The 19,730-nt window shown below is 39.9% G+C and overlaps 1 protein-coding gene across 4 annotated transcripts in view; it reads left to right on the forward strand.

Annotated features, from left to right (window-relative positions):
- SNX33 (sorting nexin 33) overlaps positions 1 to 19,730 on the forward strand; it is a 105,874-nt gene that overhangs the window by 79,008 nt on the left and 7,136 nt on the right. For all 4 annotated transcript variants that reach the window (XM_056572710.1, XM_056572712.1, XM_056572713.1 and 1 more), the window contains 2 exons: positions 10,280 to 10,986; positions 12,877 to 13,589. In XM_056572710.1, the coding sequence (XP_056428685.1) occupies positions 10,280 to 10,986; positions 12,877 to 13,589 (1,420 nt within the window). The remainder of the gene's footprint in view (positions 1 to 10,279; positions 10,987 to 12,876; positions 13,590 to 19,730) is intronic.

The following is a 19,730-nucleotide window of genomic DNA, read 5'->3' on the forward strand; positions in this document are numbered from 1 at the left end:
TAGGTTTGTTCTCTATTATGTAGAAAAGAAGCATTCATGGGGAAAGTTTTAATGCAAATGATTCTATGGCCTAGATTAGGAGCACAATTTTTTTTAGAAGTGAAATGCCATTTCCCTATACCATTATTTAGGAGAATGCACCCTTGTCACAGACATATGGCCTGTGTGTTGTTCCTTTATAATATGCATTATATGAAAGTGAAGTTTTACTCCCTGTCTGATATACACATTGTTATATGGATAGTTTGCTGTGATACCAAGTCCATCAGTTTTGACCTTACTCTGGAATGCACACAGCTGCTTTATGAATCGGTGTTATTCAGATCTGTATAATGCTCCCAGCCTGCCATGGCCTCATGCTATATTGCATCACATGCCTTATTAGAAAGTTATCCTCCCCTAAAACCATTTGCAGCTATATAGGGTATATGTATGAGCTCTGTCTCTGGATTTGTGGTCTACCTCCTTATTATTATCCTAAGAGATTCCTGGCAACATTTTACTGCTTTTTTACTTGCTTTACAACATGACGGCTCCTATTTATGCTATATATTTGCTTGTACCGGAGAGTAGAACAGGACTTCAAGAGGTTCAGGAATCGTACGGCGCTGACCAGGATAAAATCTGCCGGACACAGAAACATCCAATGAACGTTTTAATGACAACAATGCAATTGCATTGCATTGTTGTCATTAAAATGTTCATTGGATGTTCCTGTGTCCCGCAGATTTTATCCTGATCAGCGCTGTACGATTCCTGAACCTCTTGAAGTCCTGTTCTACTCTCCGGTACAAGCAGATATCAGGAAGGCTGCAGACAGGAAGGTGCTTCCTTTACAAATGCTCTCCATTGTTGTGTATGCGGGTACACAACCTGTATTGGGAAGCGGTTGCCTCACCCCCCCCCCCCTTTCATTTGGCTACTAGCGATACTCCACATGGAGCACCTTTGCTTTTCTTTTATATATATATATGTACATGGAAACCCTCACTTTACATTACAAGCTGGCGAGCTTTGTGACTATTCTACATGATGTAACATGAATGACTCATGCGCCAACAACCTCAAAACTCACTTTAGTTTATGCAAATATGCAGCCAAGCCTTCTACACGTAGGGCATTTATTCTGCTGGTGCCCGAGGCCAGCAGCTGGCAGCCCTAAACTCCATATGACACTTGCAAAAGTGAGCAGCATGGGTTAAGAATTCACAATATACAGTTTCTGTGTCTTGATTCTGAAAAGTCCCAATTTAATTGATACCACAGTTAATAACATTAAGGGTATGTTCACACGTACAGGTCCTGCTCAGATTTGAATCTGCCGATTAGAAGTTGTGCTCAGTCATTTAAAGGACAACTGTAGTGGAACACATTTATATATTATTTATATATATATATATCAAAAATAAACAAAATAAACTTATTGATCCCTTACTACGAGCCCCCGTTGGTCCGGCACAGGCCTCACGGTCTGGCAGTGCTGACCTCATTCCACTTCCTGGGGACGGGGAAGCCGCAGAGCTGTCGGCGTATCACCCGCCGCAGCGATGTCCCACCCCGGCGGGTGATAGGCTGAGCCCATTGTCATGTAAGGAGCTCTGGCTGGCTTCTTACATGACAGTGGGCTCAGCCTATCACCGGCCGGGGCGGGACATCGCTGTGGCTGGTAATACGCCGACAGCTCTGCGGCGTCCCCGTAGAAATCTGAAATCTGCAGCAGAAAATTCTGTGCCTCAAATCCTGCACATCAAATCTGCGTACGTGTGAGCATACCCTTAAAGGAGAAGTCCAGTTCTATAAAATGTATCCCCTATCCTTTGAATAGGGGATACATTTTAGGGAATGGAATACTGTTTGCACATACAGTATCCTGCGCATATTTGATGTGCAGGACGTGAAGCTGTGTTCAGTCATTTTGTTTACATTGAACTCTTCAGCATAAAATCAGGTATGTGCATGATACTGTACCTGTTAATACACCCCTAAGCATGCTCATTTATTTATTTATTTTTAACAAAGTTTGCTGTGTGAAAATTTACACAGGACCTATATTTACATCCTGCGCCAGCTCCCGATATGTGAAGTGCGCTCAGGGGCTGAGCGTGATTCATACCTGACATGTCCCGGTTGCTGATACCGGACATTAACCCTTTATATGCCCAAAACAGGAGAAAACTGTTGCCGGTTAGCTCAGTGGGCTGTTCGGGACCATCGCGGTGAAATCAAGGCATCCCAAACAGCGGAGAGGAAAACAGGAGGCTTCTTACCTTGTCTCCCACTGTCCGATAGTCGCTCTGCTGCTCCATGCCTGAGATCCAGGCTGGAGCAGCAGAGCACCGATAACACTGATCAATGCCATGCTATGGCATAGCATTGATCAGTGTCTACAATCAAGATATTGCATGTTCTAGTCCCCTATGGGGGCTATAATATTGCAGAAAAAAAAATAGTTAAGAAGTGTGATTTAACCCCTTTTCCCATAAAAATAAACATGTGGTATCTCCGCGTGCGTAAATGTCCGAACTATAAAAATATAATTAAACCACACGGTCAATGGTGTACACGTAAAAAAAATCCAAAATTGCATATTATGGTCACTTTGTATAACCTAAAAAAATGTAGAAAAAGCGATCAAAAAGTCTGATCAAAACAAAAATGGTACTGATAAAAACTTCAGATCACAGTGCAAAAAATTAGCCTCAAACATCCCCATAGATGGAAAAAATAAAAAAGTTAAAGAGGTCAGAAGATGACAATTTTATACATACAAATTTTGGTGCATATAGTTTTTTATTTTTTATTTTTTTAAAGTAATAAAATAAAACCTACATAGTTAGGTATCCTTGTAACCGTATAGACCTACAGAATAAAAATTAAGTGTCATTTGTGCTGAAAAGTGCACTGCATAGAATCAGAAGCCCCAAAAGTTACAAAATGGCGTTTGTTTTTTTTCCAATTCTGACCCACAAATAGTTTTTTTCTGGTTTTGCTGTAAATTTTGTGGTGAATTGATTGATGTCCTTATAAAGTACAATTGATGGCGCAAACAATGAGCCCTCATATGGGTCTGTAGGTGCAAAATTGAAAGGTTATGATTTTTAGAAGGTGATGAGGAAAAAACTAAAATTCAAAAAATGGAAAAACCCTGAGTCCCCAAGGGGTTAAAGAAGAATTCCAGTGCTATAAAATGCACCCCCTATCCTTTGTATATGGGATACATTTTAGGGAATAGAATACTGTTCGCACGTACATTATCGTGCGCATATTTGATGTGCAGGATGTGAAGCTGTGTTCCGTCATTTTGTTTACATTGAACTCTTCAGCATAAAATCAAATATGTGCATGATACTGTATGTGTGAATACACCCCATTTTCTTTTTCTTTTTTTACAAAGTTTGCTGTGTAAAAAGCACACAACTTATCAGAACAGGTTTATAGATGTAAACAAAAAGAGACAGAAAATAGAAAACGATGAGGAAACAAAGTATTTTAAAAAAGTAGTAACGTTTTCATTATAGTTAGTGACACTGTAACTTTAAAACACTTTTTTTTGACATGTTCAAGTGACATGTAAAATGTCCTCCAGGTATGGGATCACTGCGTTTAAACAGTTAGTTATATGACAGACATTACCTGTCGGGTATGATAGAGGCCTTGCTCCCGGGCGTGCATCACACTCCCTTACCCGACCAATGACATAAGTTAATGGGTCAGGAGATAGTTGATTTCTTAGCCTGCAATATGCTTCGATTCAGCAAGCTCAGGCCTGTTATTCAGACAACTGGATATAGTCTGGTACCAGGCCATACTACTATGAAATACCGTCTCCCTCTGCATCATTCAGATCCCCACCCCCAATCACTCGCTTCCGGCTGACGCTCACCCCTCACCATAGTGAAGAGCCTAAAAAGAGGTGGCAGCCAGTTCATATTGGGGGAGATCTCTTAAAACCTGTGAAGATTGAAAGTTGACCAGTTGCCCATAGCAATCAATCAGTTTGCGTCAAGAAAGGCCTCTGAATGATAAAAGCAATCTGGTTGCTATAGGCAATTGGTCAACTTTTCCTCTGCACAGGTTTTGATAAATCTCCCCCTAATCTACGTATTGTTTGGCTAAATCCCGTGACGCAGGAGGAATAAAGAACCGGTAATGTCGACCATGTTAAGTGGGACATGAGTGAGAGCAGCTTTTTCAGTCGCTATGGCGACCTGGTGTCTGGGATTTCATGATCTCTGCCATAAACTTATAGGAAGAGATATATCGAAACCTGTGTAGAGGAAGAATGGTGAAGTTAGCCATAGTAACCAATCAGAATACAGGACTGAGACTCCAACCAATCAAAACTTTTTATATATCTACATGGCTGTCAGTCTTTTTTTATTATTATTATTTTTTTATTACAGTAATGTATAAGATTTATTTATTTATTTTTTAATTCCCATTATTAAAATACAAATTCTCACTTAAATTACTATATATTATTACAGGTCTGTATAATGTGCCCCAAGGCAATATAGATCGTACACCAATAATGAGAAGGGGTTCAGAATACCATACTTATTTATTCTAGTTGTCTAGTTTGGATTACTTTCTTCCTGCAAGTAAATGTTGATAGTTTTTTCTTAAAGGGGTACTCCCCTGAAAAACTTTTATTTTTTAAATCAACTGGTGCCAGAAAGTTAAACAGATTTGTAAATTACTTCTATTAAAAAATCTTAATACTTTAGTACTTCAGTACTTTTTAGGGGCTGTATACTACAGAGGAAATGCTTTTCTTTTTGTATTTCTCTGATGTCACCATCACAGTGCTCTCTGCTGACCTCTGCTGTCCATTTTTGGAACTGTCCAGAGAAGGAGAAAATCCCCATAGCAAACATATGCTGCTCTGGACAGTTCCTAAAATGGACAGCTGAGGTCAGCAGAGATCACTGTGGTCGTGACATAAGAGAAATCCAAAAAGAAAAGCATTTCCTCTGTAGTATACAGCCCATAAAATGTATTGGAAGGATTAAGATTTTTTAATGGAAGTCATTTACTAATCTGTTTAACTTTCTGGCACCAGTTGATTTAAAGGGGTTATCCAGGGGAAAACTTTTTTTTATATATCAACTGGCTCCAGAAAGTTAAACAGATTTGTAAATTACTTCTATTAAAAAATCTTAATCCTTTCAGTACTTATGAGCTGATGAATTTGAGTTGTTCTTTTCTGTCTAAGTGCTCTCTGATGACACGTGTCTCGGGAACCACCCAGTTTAGATGCAAATCCCCATAGCAAACCTCTACTACACTGTGCAGTTCCCGAGACAAGCAGAGATGTCAGCAGAGAGCACTTTTGCCAGACAGAAAACAACAACTCAACTTCAGCAGCTGATAATTATTAAAATTATTAAGATTTTTTTAATAGAAGTAATTTACAAATCTGTTTAACTTTCTGGCGCCAGTTGATATAAAAAAAAAAAAAGTTTTTTCCTGGAATACCCCTTTAAAAAAAAAAAAAAAAATTCCACGGGAGTACCCCTTAAGGACGCAGGACGTAAATGTACGTCCTGGTGAGGTGGTACTTAACGCACCAGGACGTACATTTACGTCCTGTGCATAACCGCGGGCATCGGAGCGATGCCCGTGTCATGCGCGGCTGATCCCGGCTGCTGATCGCAGCCAGGGAGCCGCCGGCAATGGCCGATGCCCGCGATCTCGCGGGCGTCCGCCATTAACCCCTCAGGTGCCGGGATCAATACAGATCCCATCTGCGGCAGTGCGCGGTTTGAATGAATGATCGGATCGCCCGCAGCGCTGCTGCGGGGATCCGATCATTCATAACGCCGCACGGAGGTCCCCTCTCCTTCCTCCGTCCGGCTCCCGGCGTCTCCTGCTCTGGTCTGTGATCGAGCAGACCAAAGCAGAAGATCACCGAAAACACTGATCTGTTCTATGTCCTATACATAGAACAGATCAGTATTAGCAATCATGGTATTGCTATGAATAGTCCCCTATGGGGACTATTCAAGTGTAAAAAAAAAATTTTAAAAAATGTAAAAGTAAAAGTAAAAAAAGTGAAAAATCCCCTCACCCAATAAAAAAGTAAAACGTCCGTTTTTTCCTATTTTACCCCCAAAAAGCGTAAATTTTTTTTTTATAGACATATTTGGTATCGCCGCGTGCGTAAATGTCCGAACTATTAAAATAAAATGTTAATGATCCCGTACGGTGAACGGCGTGAACGAAAAAAAAAAAAGTCCCAAATTCCTACTTTTTTAATACATTTTATTTAAAAAAAATTATAAAAAATTTATTAAAAGTTTTTTATATGCAAATGTGGTATAAAAAAAAAAAGTACAGATCATGGCGCAAAAAATGAGCCCCCATACCGCCACTTATACGGAAAAATAAAAAAGTTAGAGGTCATCAAAATAAAGGGATTATAAACGTACTAATTTGGTTTTAAAAGTTTGTGATTTTTTTTAAGCGCAACAATAATATAAAAGTATGTAATAATGGGTATCATTTTAATCGTATTGACCCTCAGAATAAAGAACACACATCATTTTTACCGTAAATTGTACGGCGTGAAAACAAAACCTTCCAAAATTTAGCAAAATTGCGTTTTTCATTTTAATTTTCCCACAAAAATAGTGTTTTTTGGTTGCGCCATACATTTTATGATATAATGAGTGATGTCATTACAAAGGACAACTGGTCGCGCAAAAAACAAGCCCTCATACTAGTCTGTGGATGAAAATATAAAAGAGTTATGATTTTTAGAAGGCGAGGAGGAAAAAATGAAAACGTAAAAATTAAATTGTCTGAGTCCTTAAGGCCACAATGGGCTGAGTCCTTAAGGAGTTAACTTCTGTGTACCTATTGATTTCACTGGCAGTCCTTCAGATCAAAGAGTTCAGCTTCAGCTTTGGTTAACGGTGAGAAAGAGCTGAGTGATGTATACCCTCTTTTTTATTTAATATACCATAATAAGATTTATGCAAAGGTGATTTCCTGAACCTCTGATAGTGCTGGAAAGATAAGTAATCCTAGAAATTTGCTAGGATTGATTTAGAAATGTTATAGTGATAAAGACTACCATTTTAGGTTCCTTTCTATTGATACTTATGGATTTTCATTAGTCTAATCTAAATTACTTTTTTAGGTCATGTTCACCCATGTCAGAAAATGCATGCAACCATGCATGACCCATGCATTCACCAATGCCTGTGCGATGTTGTCGGGGTTTATCGCCAACATAGTACGGCCATTGGTCGACACATGGGGGCTGCTTTCCTTCACTGGCATGTTGAAATGCTACCTAACTGGTCTAAATGGCTATAGCAATTCTTCTACTCCTTCCATTGATGTGGGCAGATAATCATAGTCGAAGGGTGGGATTACATGTGCCGTATTTTTCAACCTATTAAAGTCAATGGATAGCAAAATCAACAGCTGATTTTGCTACCCATTGTCTTCACTTGGTAGGAAAATACGCAGCAAAATACAGCACGTGTGACACTACTCTAAGTGTGATGAAGCAAACTTATTCTACAGTCTCTAGAAGGGTTACAGGGGTACACTGGTGGAAAACTTTATTTTTTTAAATGAACTGGTGCCAGAAAGTTAAACAGATTTGTAAATTAATTCTATTAAAAAAATCTTTATCCTTCCAGGACTTATTAGCAGGAAATTCTTTGTTTTTGAATTTCTTTTTTGTTTTGTCCACAGTTCTCTCTGCTGACACCTCTATCCGTGTCAAGAACTGTCCAGAGTAGCATAGGTTTGCTATGAGGATTTCCTCCTGCTCTGTACAGTCCCTGATGCTGCATCAGGTGTCAGCAGAGAGCACTGTGGACAAGTCAAAAATAAATTCGAAAAGAAAAGAATTTCCTCTGTGGCATACAGCTGCTAAAAAGTACTTGAAGGATAAAGATTTTTTAATAGAAATAATTTACAAACCTGTTTAACTTTCTGGCACCAGTTCATGTAAAAAAATATTTCCACCGGAGTACCCCTTTAAGTTAGTCATTATGACAACTCTTGTCCATATAATGTATTAGGGCATATAAACATCAATATGTGAGTTCCCTACTTGGATCCCACTTTTATGGGGCAAAGCAGAGAAATGCTTTTATGTAACTAACCCTAACCCTATAAAGCCAGACTATCAGATGATTGCTGAACCAGCTTCAGTATAGAAATATGTCATATTGAGAAAACCACATTCATAACAAATAAGGTGTATTTCTACCTTGACAAGTACATTTTACATGTACAGACTGTATTAGAAGCTGAACAGCTAAAATGTTTATCCTTATAACAGGTAGTTTACTTCTACATCATTGCCATTTTATTATTATTATTATAATTATTATTATTCTATGACTTTTTACTTCTTAAGCAGCAAGTCTGGGCATCCTACTGGTTTACAAAATCCTTAAATACTACACCATGGTTCTTTCAAAATGCCAAGTGCATGGAAAGAATCATAGGAATGTATTTCTGTTATTATTCTTTATCCAGATGTGCAGGGGATAGAATTATAGGGGGAAAAGTTTTGCTCTGTGGTTTTAAAAAATGGAAACATCTACTTGTGTATTAATATTGTGAAAGAAAACTTAAAACATCAGTGGAAATCTGAAAATATTAGACTGGTCTGCCACACATTGATCCATGTGTGTTATAAAAACCGCATAGTTACGGAAGCCCAACAGAGGTAATGACTGAACTGTAGAAACAAAAGAATAATATACTGTCTAGAATATGAAGGGCCATAGGGAATTTTCCATTCTTCCACAGTGTTTCTGAAAAAAGTGTATTTTGTTTTTTTGGTCATTTGGTAAAGCCACATAATATTTGCTTTGTGTGTTTGTTTTTGCTATTACTCCTACTGCAATAGCCATCCAGCCTGTTTTACTGAATGTTAGCCTCCATAAAACCGTGCAACAGCTCAGCATTCCATACACCTGCACCAGGCACTGACCATTTACATCTTCCATAATATGAATTGAAAATATTTATTACTGATTTCACATTGATCTGCAGTGACAGCTAATTTTACATGTATCTGATAAATTGGGAAGCAAAATGTTGTATACCTTTTTGGCTGCTAAAAGTAGCCAAAGCAGCCTCCAAAATGGCAGGTCTTGTGCAGTGTTCCTGGTATATAGAAGATTGGCCATATTTGTTAGGTACTAAGGGAGGACAACCAGTGAACTGACAACAGGTTAATGGGTTATACGGCTTATTTATGCTTTGATACCTTGCCTGGTCTAATTCCATATATAAGCTTCTATTGCGTTAATGAGCTGCATAACAGCAGACTGATGAATCACGTTTTCTTGTACCGTAATTGACTGGGTGCGTGTGCATTGATTTCCTGGATATGAGATGGCACCAACATGCACTATGGAAATTAGGCAAGCTGACCTATGCATTATGATGCTCTGGAACAATGTTCTGCTACAAAATGTTAGGTCTTGTTATTCATGTGGATATTACTTTAAAATGTAACCCCCCCCCCCCCCCATCTAAACATTGTTGGAAGCCAAATACACCCCTTAGCTTACAACACCCTTTGACATTGATGTTGTTATTCTTCATGGTACTAACCTCTTTTAGCAGGATAATGTGCCCAGAAATGGTTTGAGGAACAGGACAATGGGGGAGATTTATAAAAAACCTGTGTACATGAAAAGTTGCCCAGGTGCTCATAGCAACCAATCAGATCCCTTCTTTCATTTTGCAGAGACCTTGTTAAAAATGAAAGAAGCAATCTGATTGGTTGCTATGGGCAACTAGGCAACTCTTCCTTTGCATAGGCTTTGATAAATCTCCCCCAATGAGTTTAGGATGTTGAGTTGGCCACCAAATTCCCCAGGTTTGAATCCAGTCGAGCATCTGTGGGATGTGCTGAAAAAACCCGATCCATGGAGGCCGCACCTCACACCTTACAGGACTTAAAATATCTGCTGCTAACCTCTTGGTACAAGGTAGCACAGGACACTTTGAAATGTTTTGTGGAGTACCTGTCTTGACAGATCATTGCTGTTTTGGTGGTACTAGATGGGACTTACCCAATCTTGGGTGAGTAGTTTCAATGTTATTGCTGATCAGTGTATATACATTGAAGGGTATGTCCTCATTTAAATATTATTTTACAATCGTTAAAATTAGAAAACATATTCTTCCACTATAGGCAGTTAGAAAAAGAGTATAAAAAGTTGTTTTTGAGTCCAAGTTGCTGGAATATGTATTCATTCTTTCATTTAATTTATCTATTTATTTTATGTTGCAGTACTTTCCTCTGATTCTCTTCATCATGGCGTTGAAAGCTCGGGCCTTATATAATTTCCAAAGTGAAAACAAGGAAGAAATTGATATCCTGGAAAATGAGGAGCTACAATTACTAAGTGACGTTTCTTTAGATGGATGGCTTCAGGGAACAAACAGTAGTGGTCAGACAGGACTTTTTCCTGCATCATATGTGGAAATTATTCAACCACGCCGTTCTGGATCTGTCCAAGTAGACTACCCAACACACCACACAAGCTACACAGATGCTACTCATCATGGGAGCTATGATGATGATGAAGAAGATGATGATGACTGGGATGATTGGGATGATGGACAGTCTGTGGCTGAAGAGCCCTGTGGTACAAATGGGGTTCCACATAGTCAGACACAGCACAACTATTATCCAAGACCTGAGCATGCCCACCGTCCACGACCACAACTAGAACGCCAGGATAGTATAGCCAGTGGGAAGAGAGGAAGTGTGGTGGGTCGAAATTTGAACAGGTTCTCTAGCTTTGTAAGGTCAGGGGTGGAAGCCTTTATACTCGGAGATGTTCCCCAGTTTGGCAGAGTGTCTGAAAACTATGTTATTGAAATGGGACCCAAAGGGCCACAGTGGAAACCAAATCCTAATTCTTTCATTTGCTCTGTGGAGGAGCCTACCAAACAGACAAAGTTCAAGGGGATTAAGAGTTACATCTCTTACAGGTGAGAAGGAATTTAGAAATGAGGGGTGCGAGCCAGTTTTGTCATGCAACCCGAGTAAAACGTATGCTGTATGGGGCAATGTTCAGTTTTCTGTGTGCTCAAAAGTGCTTAAATCCATGTTTGCACAAAGTGCACAGTGTATATCGGTGTGTTTGTTAAACAATGTCTGGTATTTGCCAAGTGATTCACTTTTGGTGCGTGCTGTGTTTTTATAAGCAATGAAATATTATGTTATTGTGGGTTGCAAAGTTTTTCTTCGGAGAAGTCTTTATGTCAGGCTGATGTGTAAGGGTGTGTCGCATAAACAATGGGCTGCACTTTGCTTGGGCATTATTTTGATCTTTGTTTTTTTTTTCAGGTCATTGTATCATTGCAGTGGGTTATTAAAGAGTAGGAGGAAAATGTAGTTCTGTCACCCTTTTAATGAGTGACAAGTTACTCCCCTGACAAATTTGTATAAGGAGAATGCAAGAAATAGCTGTTGGCTGAACAAGCATTAACCCTAAAGGGGCATTGTGGTATCTGAAAATTATAAATAATGTATAACCAAAGTAAATAATATTGTAATATATACTTATTTGCAATATTAATGCTTTCTCTATGCTTTGGCTGCAATTACCCTTAGCCGGGGCTTAGTAACTCTCAAGTCTGAAACTGCATCATGTGGGCCATCTTCCCTCCCCTGAGATGACACAGCATTTTTAGCTTGTCTCTGGGTTTTACTTGAGCTTGTCTGTGAGTTCAAGACCAGCCACTGAATGACGTCACTACCTTGGGGGCATCACTCCTCCAGCCATGTCCTTACAATCTGTGTGGGCTGGAGTACGTGATGCTGCACAGTGGGCGGGACTTGAACTCAGAGTCTAGCTTAAGCCAAACCCCCTGAGACAAACAAAAGATGTTGAATCGTCTTGGAAGGGGAGTGAGGCATAGTCAAGACAAAATAGCTTCAGAATTAGGAGTTATTAAACTTCGGTCTGAGGCTATGTTCACAAGGCAGAATGTCAACGTGGAATTCCGCAGGAATATTCCGCATGGACATTCTGCTGTCCCACTAATTTCTATGGGATTCTGATGCACAAAGCAGAATTTCCACAGCACCTGTTTCTGCCACAGAAATCCTCATTCTGGCATCCACAAAAAGAATAGACTCGTCTATTCTTTCTGCGGATTTTGCTTGGAGATGCATTGCCGTCTATGGGATGGTGTATATCTGAACGGTCCTAGCACCCGCCGGATTATTCAAATGTGCGGAATATTAACTTGTGTTTTCCATTTGGACACTCTGCACATTTTCAGCCATGTGAACCGGGCCCACAGATAAGTGTGGCCAAAGCCTTAAGAAAGCATTAATTTTGTCAATTAGTATTTATTACAATATCATTTATATTATGGTTATACATTTTATAATCATTTTCCCATACAGGAATACCCCTTTTAAGCCTAGAAATGACTGCCAAAACCTTCAGTCTAAAGTATTTTCTGCATGTTTCATAGAGAAACAGTCTTGTAGAAATCCTGCAGAGAACACAGAGATTAATTTCCTTCCAAAATATCTTAAATTTTTTTGGTGTTGAACTGAGGATGGGATGAGCCCTAATGAAACGGGGAAGGGCTTAATAATATTTGTATCCTGCTGCAGCCTGTAGCCACCTCCATGACAGACAGACGAGGAGCAGGAGAAGGGACATAATTATGTAGGACAAACAGAGAAGATTTTTATATTATGTTATTTCTCAAATTGAATTGCAATATAAAAAAAAAAATTGTCAAATGAAATCTTATGATGGGATATCTTTTTTTATTTTCTTGTGACTTTTTTTTATTTTTTTTTATTTTTTTCATGTTTAGTAAAACTAATTATGTTTTTTTATTTTTTTTTTCCCTAAGGCTGACTCCCGGTCATACAAACTCTCCAGTTTACAGAAGGTACAAGCACTTTGACTGGTTATATAACCGCCTCCTGAGCAAATTTACTGTCATTTCTGTCCCCCACTTGCCAGAGAAGCAGGCCACAGGACGCTTTGAAGAAGATTTTATCCAAAAGCGCAAACGTAGATTGGTTCTCTGGATGGATCATATGACAAGTCATCCAGTCCTTTCTCAGTATGATGGTTTTCAGCATTTCTTGTCATGTCGAGATGAAAAGCAATGGAAAGCTGGAAAAAGACGCACAGAGAGGGATGAAATGGTTGGTGCCAGTTTTTTGCTGACCTTGCAGATTCCTACTGAACATCAGGACCTTCAAGATGTAGAAGAACGCGTGGATACTTTCAAGGCCTTCTCAAAAAAGATGGATGAAAGTGTTCTCCAGTTAAGCAGTGTAGTCTCTGAACTAGCACGTAAGCACTTGGGAGGCTTTCGGAAAGAGTTTCAGAAGCTTGGTGGTGCCCTGCAAGGTCTCAGTAATTCCTTCCAGCTAGACCCACCTTATGCTTCTGAGCCACTGATTGGTGCAATTTCTCATACTGGGCGCACGTATGAAATAGTAGGAGAAATGTTTGCTGAACAACCTAAAAATGATCAGTTTAGATTTCTTGATACACTATCCTTGTATCAAGGATTGCTTTCTAACTTTCCAGACATCATTCACCTACAAAAAGGTAAGTCATAAACCTGTATATAATCATAAAATGTAAAAAATATATGTTCTCTTGGTCATACTTTATTGTTAATAACTATTCACAAATAGGTGATCACTTAGTGAATTGGTTCAGTAACTGAATTCAACCACTGGGATCACTGCTCTAAACAGCTAGTTATCACCTATCCTGTGCTTGATGATAACTTTTTAATTCTGGTGATAATCTCTTTTGAAGGGGGCCTGTTATCATGTATGAAGCATCTGAACCATCTATTGGATAGAAATAGGTTTATAAAAATGTCATTTTTTTTTTTTTAGCATAAAGGGACACAAAATAAAGATAGATTGATTCAGTAATAAAGTTAGATGGAATCACTATATTTACTACCAAGAGCTACATTCACAGTTGAATAGCTGTTTGGGTAGGAAAGCAAACTGTACCTTTCCTGGTTGCTGTCAAACTTACAAAATCACCTTTTTATTTCTCAGTCAAGTGTTAAGAAGGTGGGAATGAGTTTCTGAAGTACCATAGCCTGGCACACCGTCTCACTTCCCCTCACCTCCTAGGTCCTCCTTGATTGACATACAGAGCCCTGTATGTCATTCAAGGAGGGGCAGAGAGGCATACCAGGCTGTGGCACTTGAGCTGTTCAGTTCCACCTCTTTGACACTTGACTTTAAGATAAAAATGCAGTTTTATAAGCATGACAACAACCATCAGCTCAAGAAAAGGTACAGTTTGCTTTGGTATGCGAACAGCTATACAACTGTGTCTGTAGCTCTTTCCAGCAAACAGAGCTTACTGATTTTCTTTAAAGTAGTACATACTTCCTGTGAATAGTCATTAGGGTGGTCCCAGTCTCAGTAGTTTTCATTCAGTCCTAGTTTGCATGCGATCTCCAGTCGTATCCAGCACATGCACAGTGAAAGGAGTTGTACTGTCTCCAGCATCATCTGCTCAGTACACATGCGCTGGATACCGCAGGAGCAAGCTTACTAGCCAAAACTGACTACTTCTGAGACTGTTACATGCCCATTACTATTCACAGGTAGGGTGTGCTACATTAACTACATGTTTATTTTTGCTAAAAGTGCATTTATAGAAGGTGACATCTTTACAAACCTATTCCCTTCCTAAATAATAGCAATGAACTAAAAAGAACCTGTTAAATTAAAAATGCAGTCCTATATACCATCAGCTTACAGTACAGAATCTTAAGTTTATTTTTTATTATAGGTCACTGCATGTTTTTTAAGTTAATGCTAGCAAATCTGCTTGCATAGCCTATTATTTTGGTTAGGGTCAGTTCTCCTTTCAACTGTCTGTCTCCTTTCAGCTCCACTGTGTATTCTTGTTGAGGCGTGATAATCCTCTCAAAATATCATAGCTATGGTATGGCCTACAAGGAAGGGCAAAGAGTCAAATTATTGGGGTGTGGTATGACATAATTAAAGAGTACAGTCAGTAAAGCCATGTCTAGGAGATATGAAACTAAGGAAAATAGCATCAGCTAGCAGTCACATACTCTTCAACATGCACAAAGTACTGCCATATCTAGGCTATGCATTTGTGCTAGTTTAAGTTGGACAATATCATAACTGTTCAGTCATTAACATTATTTATGGAAATATATGTACATTAGTAACTGACCTATAACTCATAGCTATAAATAAAATATAAAGTATACATTGTTTTAACATGCACATACTGTTGTGTAAAATTTTATATTCAGTAGTATGAAGGCAGTTATTTGTCCATACTATGTTCAGACTTTTAACATGAAGCTGGTATAGTGGTCCCTCTAGTCACAATGTTAATTGGTTCCAAAACTACCAATTTACCATCGTATGTTGAAACTATAACTCTGTGGAAACCTGGTAATTGGTTCTGAAGCCCCCAAAAGGTCATAAAAAAATGGAAAAGTGGGGATTAAATGGTACCTGTCACCATCAATGAAATTTTATATATTATAGATTAACCTATTTGAGTTACTTTTCTCATATACTTCTTAATAGAATTTTGTAACATTATGTGTTGAATAAACCCCTAAAAGTTTGGCCACCAGTGGCCTGTCAACACTCAGGGCCCCCCGACCAAATAAAGCAAAAGCCCCCTGCGAGACTTTGCCCATGGCCATGCGCACATTCCATGCCTGTGTCATGCGTAGTACCAGACTTAGTGCTGGGCGTTATGACCAAAAATGCATATTGCGGTATTTTTGTAAGTTATGACGGTTCCACGGTATTTAACGGTATTCCCCCCCCCCCCCTCCTCCTCCTCCCTGGGGAACTAATCATGTGTGACTCTGGCGCTGCTCTGAGATGCTGGCCGCATGCACTATAAATGGTTAAGATGCCGGCAGCATGCGCTATAAATGGTTAAGATGCCGGTGGCATGCGCTATAAATGGTTAAGATGCCGGCCGCATGCGCTTTAAATGAATAAGATGCGGCCGCGACACTGGAAACGATTAAAGGAAAACTGTCAGATATTTTCTCCCGCACTATCCTGGTGGATAGTGTGACAGATGCTGATTAAAACGAGCCCTACCTTACCCGGATCCACCCGGACGTTCGCCCGCAATTGTAGTTTTATTCTATGTGTATATCTTGCTGTAACTGGCACGGGCGGGGCTTCTGCAGCTAACTGGCACTGACATCAGCGCCGCTTATGAACATTCATCCCCCCTCCCTCCAGTTCTCCCTCTCTTCGCCGCTCCTAACTGGAGGGAGGGGGGATGAATATTCATAAGCGGCGCTGACGTCCGTGCCAGTTACAGCAAGATATACACATAGAATAAAACAAAAATTGCGGGTGAACGGCCATGCGGATCCGGGTAAACTAGGGCTCGTTTTAATCGGCGTCTCCCGCACTATCTGACAGTCTTCCTTTAAGTTGCGAGTGGAAAGCTGTCAGCTCCCCATGCAAGCGCTAAAAGCCAGGCTTTTAGCGCTTGCAGGGGGAGCTGACAGCTTGACGCATCTTATTCATTTAAAGCGCCGCGGCCGCAACTTATTAATTTATAGCGCAGGCGGACGGCATCTTATCTATTTATAACACCGCGGCTGGCACCTTAACCATTTATAGCACCGCGGCCGGCATCTCATTAATTTAACCCCTTAAGGACTCAGGGTTTTTCAGTTTTTGCACTTTCGTTTTTTCCTCCTTACCTTTTAAAAATCATAACCCTTTCAATTTTCCACCTAAAAATCCATATTATGGCTTATTTTTTGCGTCGCCAATTCTACTTTGCAGTGACATTAGTCATTTTACCCAAAAATGCACGGCAAAACGGGAAAAAAAGTAATTGTGCGACAAAATCGAAGAAAAAACGACATTTTGTAAATTTTGCGGGCTTCCGTTTCTACGCAGTGCATATTTCGGTAGAAATTACACCTTTATTATTCTGTAGGTCCATACGGTTAAAATGATATCCTACTTATATAGGTTTGATTTTGTCGCACTTCTGGAAAAAATCATAACTGCATGCAGGAAAATTTATACGTTTAAAAATGTCATCTTCTGACTCCTATAACCTTTTTATTTTTCCATGTACAGGGCGGTATGAGGACTCATTTTTTATCTGTATGATTTTTGTTTTGATCGGACTTTTTGATCACTTTTTATTAATTTTTTAATGGTATAAAAAGTGACCAAAAAATGCGCTTTTTTGACTTTGGAATTTTTGTTGCGCGTACGCCATTGACCGTGCGGTTTAATTAATTATATATTTTTATAGTTCGGACATTTACGCACGCGGCGACACCACATATGTTTATTTTAATTTTTTTTTACACTGTTTTATTTTTTTTTATGGGAAAAGGGGGGTGATTCAAACTTTTATTAGGGAAGGGGCTAAATGACCTTTATTAACACTTTTTTTTAACTTTTTTTTTTGCAGTGTTATAGGTCCCATAGGGACCTATAACACTGCACACACTGATCTTTTACACAGATCACAGGCGTGTATTAACACGCCTGTGATCAGTGTTATCGGCGCTTGACTGCTCCTGCCTGGATCTCAGGCACGGAGCAGTCATTCGCCGATCGGACACCGGGGAGGCAGGTAAGGGCCCTCCCGGTGTCCTGCAAGCTGTTCGGGACGCCGCGATTTCACCGCGGCGGTCCCGAACAGCCCGACTGAGCAGCCGGGTCACTTTCACTTTAGAAGCGGCGGTCAAAGGATTAATACCGCACATCGCCGCGATCGGCGATGTGTGGTATTAGCCGCGGGTCCCGGCCGTTGATGAGCGCCGGGACCGACGCGATATGATGTGGGATCTCGGCGTGTAAATATACGTCCTGCGTCGTTAAGGGGTTAAAGCACGGGCGGCTCACAGAATTATGATGATGATTATTTCCCCGATGTGGGGACAGCTGCTGCGGCTCATTTGAGGGGGAGGGGCCCGACCGGTATTGCGGTATGGGAAAAATTCATATCGTGCAGGAAACAAATTTCGGTATTCGGTATGAACTGGTATACCGCCCAGCCCTAACCAGACTGTGCGCTTAATACATAATAGTACTATACAAGAGCCCCTCAAAACATAATAATGTCCACTACAAATGATCCAGTGTGTCTGCCTGAGCTCCCAACTCCCATCATTTTGGACTATGCTGGAGAGCCTTAGGCATGATGTAAGTTGTAGTTTTGTAACAGCTGGAGTGCAACAGATTGGGGTACAGTGTCACCAATCATTCCTGTAGAACTTACAAGTATCTACAGCTCTGATGGGACAGTCAGGAGAAGACACAATGATATCAGTGACCTGAGTGACGTCTTCTCTGTTCTTTCCTTTTCTTCTTCATCTGGTCCAGACTCCAGGACTTCTTCCAGCTACATCTTCTCTGCAGTGTCTGATTGTTTATTGGCTCTCACTTTGTCAGCAGATCCTCATCCTCTATAAGAAGACAATAATCATTATAACCCTGCCAGATATTGTGCCCTCTAAATATATCCCTGCTGAACATCCTGCTCCCTGAAAATAAAACTGCTACACACTGTTTCTTCCTGGTTTGGCTGTACTGTCCTCTTACAGACCCCTCTGTTCCCTTTACCCCTAAATCCTCCTTTAGACCCCTCTGCCCCCCAGACCCCTAAATCATCCCCCAGACCCATCTGTTCCCCAAAACCCTAAACCCTCCTCCAGACCCCCCTCTGTCCCCTCCTCCTCCAGACCCCTGTGCCCCACACTCCTTTGCTCCCTCCTCCGCTCAGGGCCTCTTATTGTGGCCTCTCTCACATGGACTTTATTGCTTAACCCCTTAAGGACCCAGCCATTTTACACCTTAGGACCCGGCCATTTATTGAACATCTGACCACTGTCGCTTTAAACATTAATAACTCTGGGATGCTTTTAGTTATCATTTTGATTCCGAGATTTTTTTTTCGTGACATATTCTACTTTAACATAGTGGTAAAATTTAATGGTAACTTGCATCCTTTCTTGGTGAAAAATCCCCAAATTTGATGAAAAATTAGAAAATTTTGCATTTTTCTAAATTTGAAGCTCTCTGCTTGTAAGGAAAATGGATATTCCAAATAAAAAAAAATTTTATTCACATTTCCAATATGTCTACTTTATGTTTGCATCATAAAATTGACGTTTTTTTTACTTTTGGAAGACACCAGAGGGCTTCAAAGTTCAGCAGCAATTTTCCAATTTTTCACAAAATTTTCAAACTCACTATTTTTCAGGGAACAGTTCAGGTTTGAAGTAGATTTGAAGGGTCTTCATATTAGAAATACCCCACAAATGACCCCATTATAAAAACTGCACCCCCCAAAGTATTCAAAATGACATTCAGTCAGTATTTTAACCCTTTCGGTGTTTCACAGGAATAGCAGCAAAGTGAAGGAGAAAATTCAAAATCTTCATTTTTTACACTCGCATGTTCTTGTAGACCAAATTTTTGAATTTGTACAAGGGGTAAAAGGAGAAAATGTATACTTATATTTGTAGCACAATTTCTCTCGAGTAAGCACATACCTCATATGTCTATGTAAATTGTTCGGCGGGCGCAGTAGAGGGCTCAGAAGCGAAGGAGCGACAAGGGGATTTTGGAGAGTACGTTTTTCTGAAATGGTTTTTGGGGGGCACGTTGCATTTAGGAAGCCCCTATGGTGCCAGAACAGCAAAAAAAACAAAACACATGGCAT

Source organism: Hyla sarda, chromosome 4, assembly GCF_029499605.1.
Source record: "Hyla sarda isolate aHylSar1 chromosome 4, aHylSar1.hap1, whole genome shotgun sequence".
NCBI lineage: Eukaryota > Metazoa > Chordata > Amphibia > Anura > Hylidae > Hyla > Hyla sarda.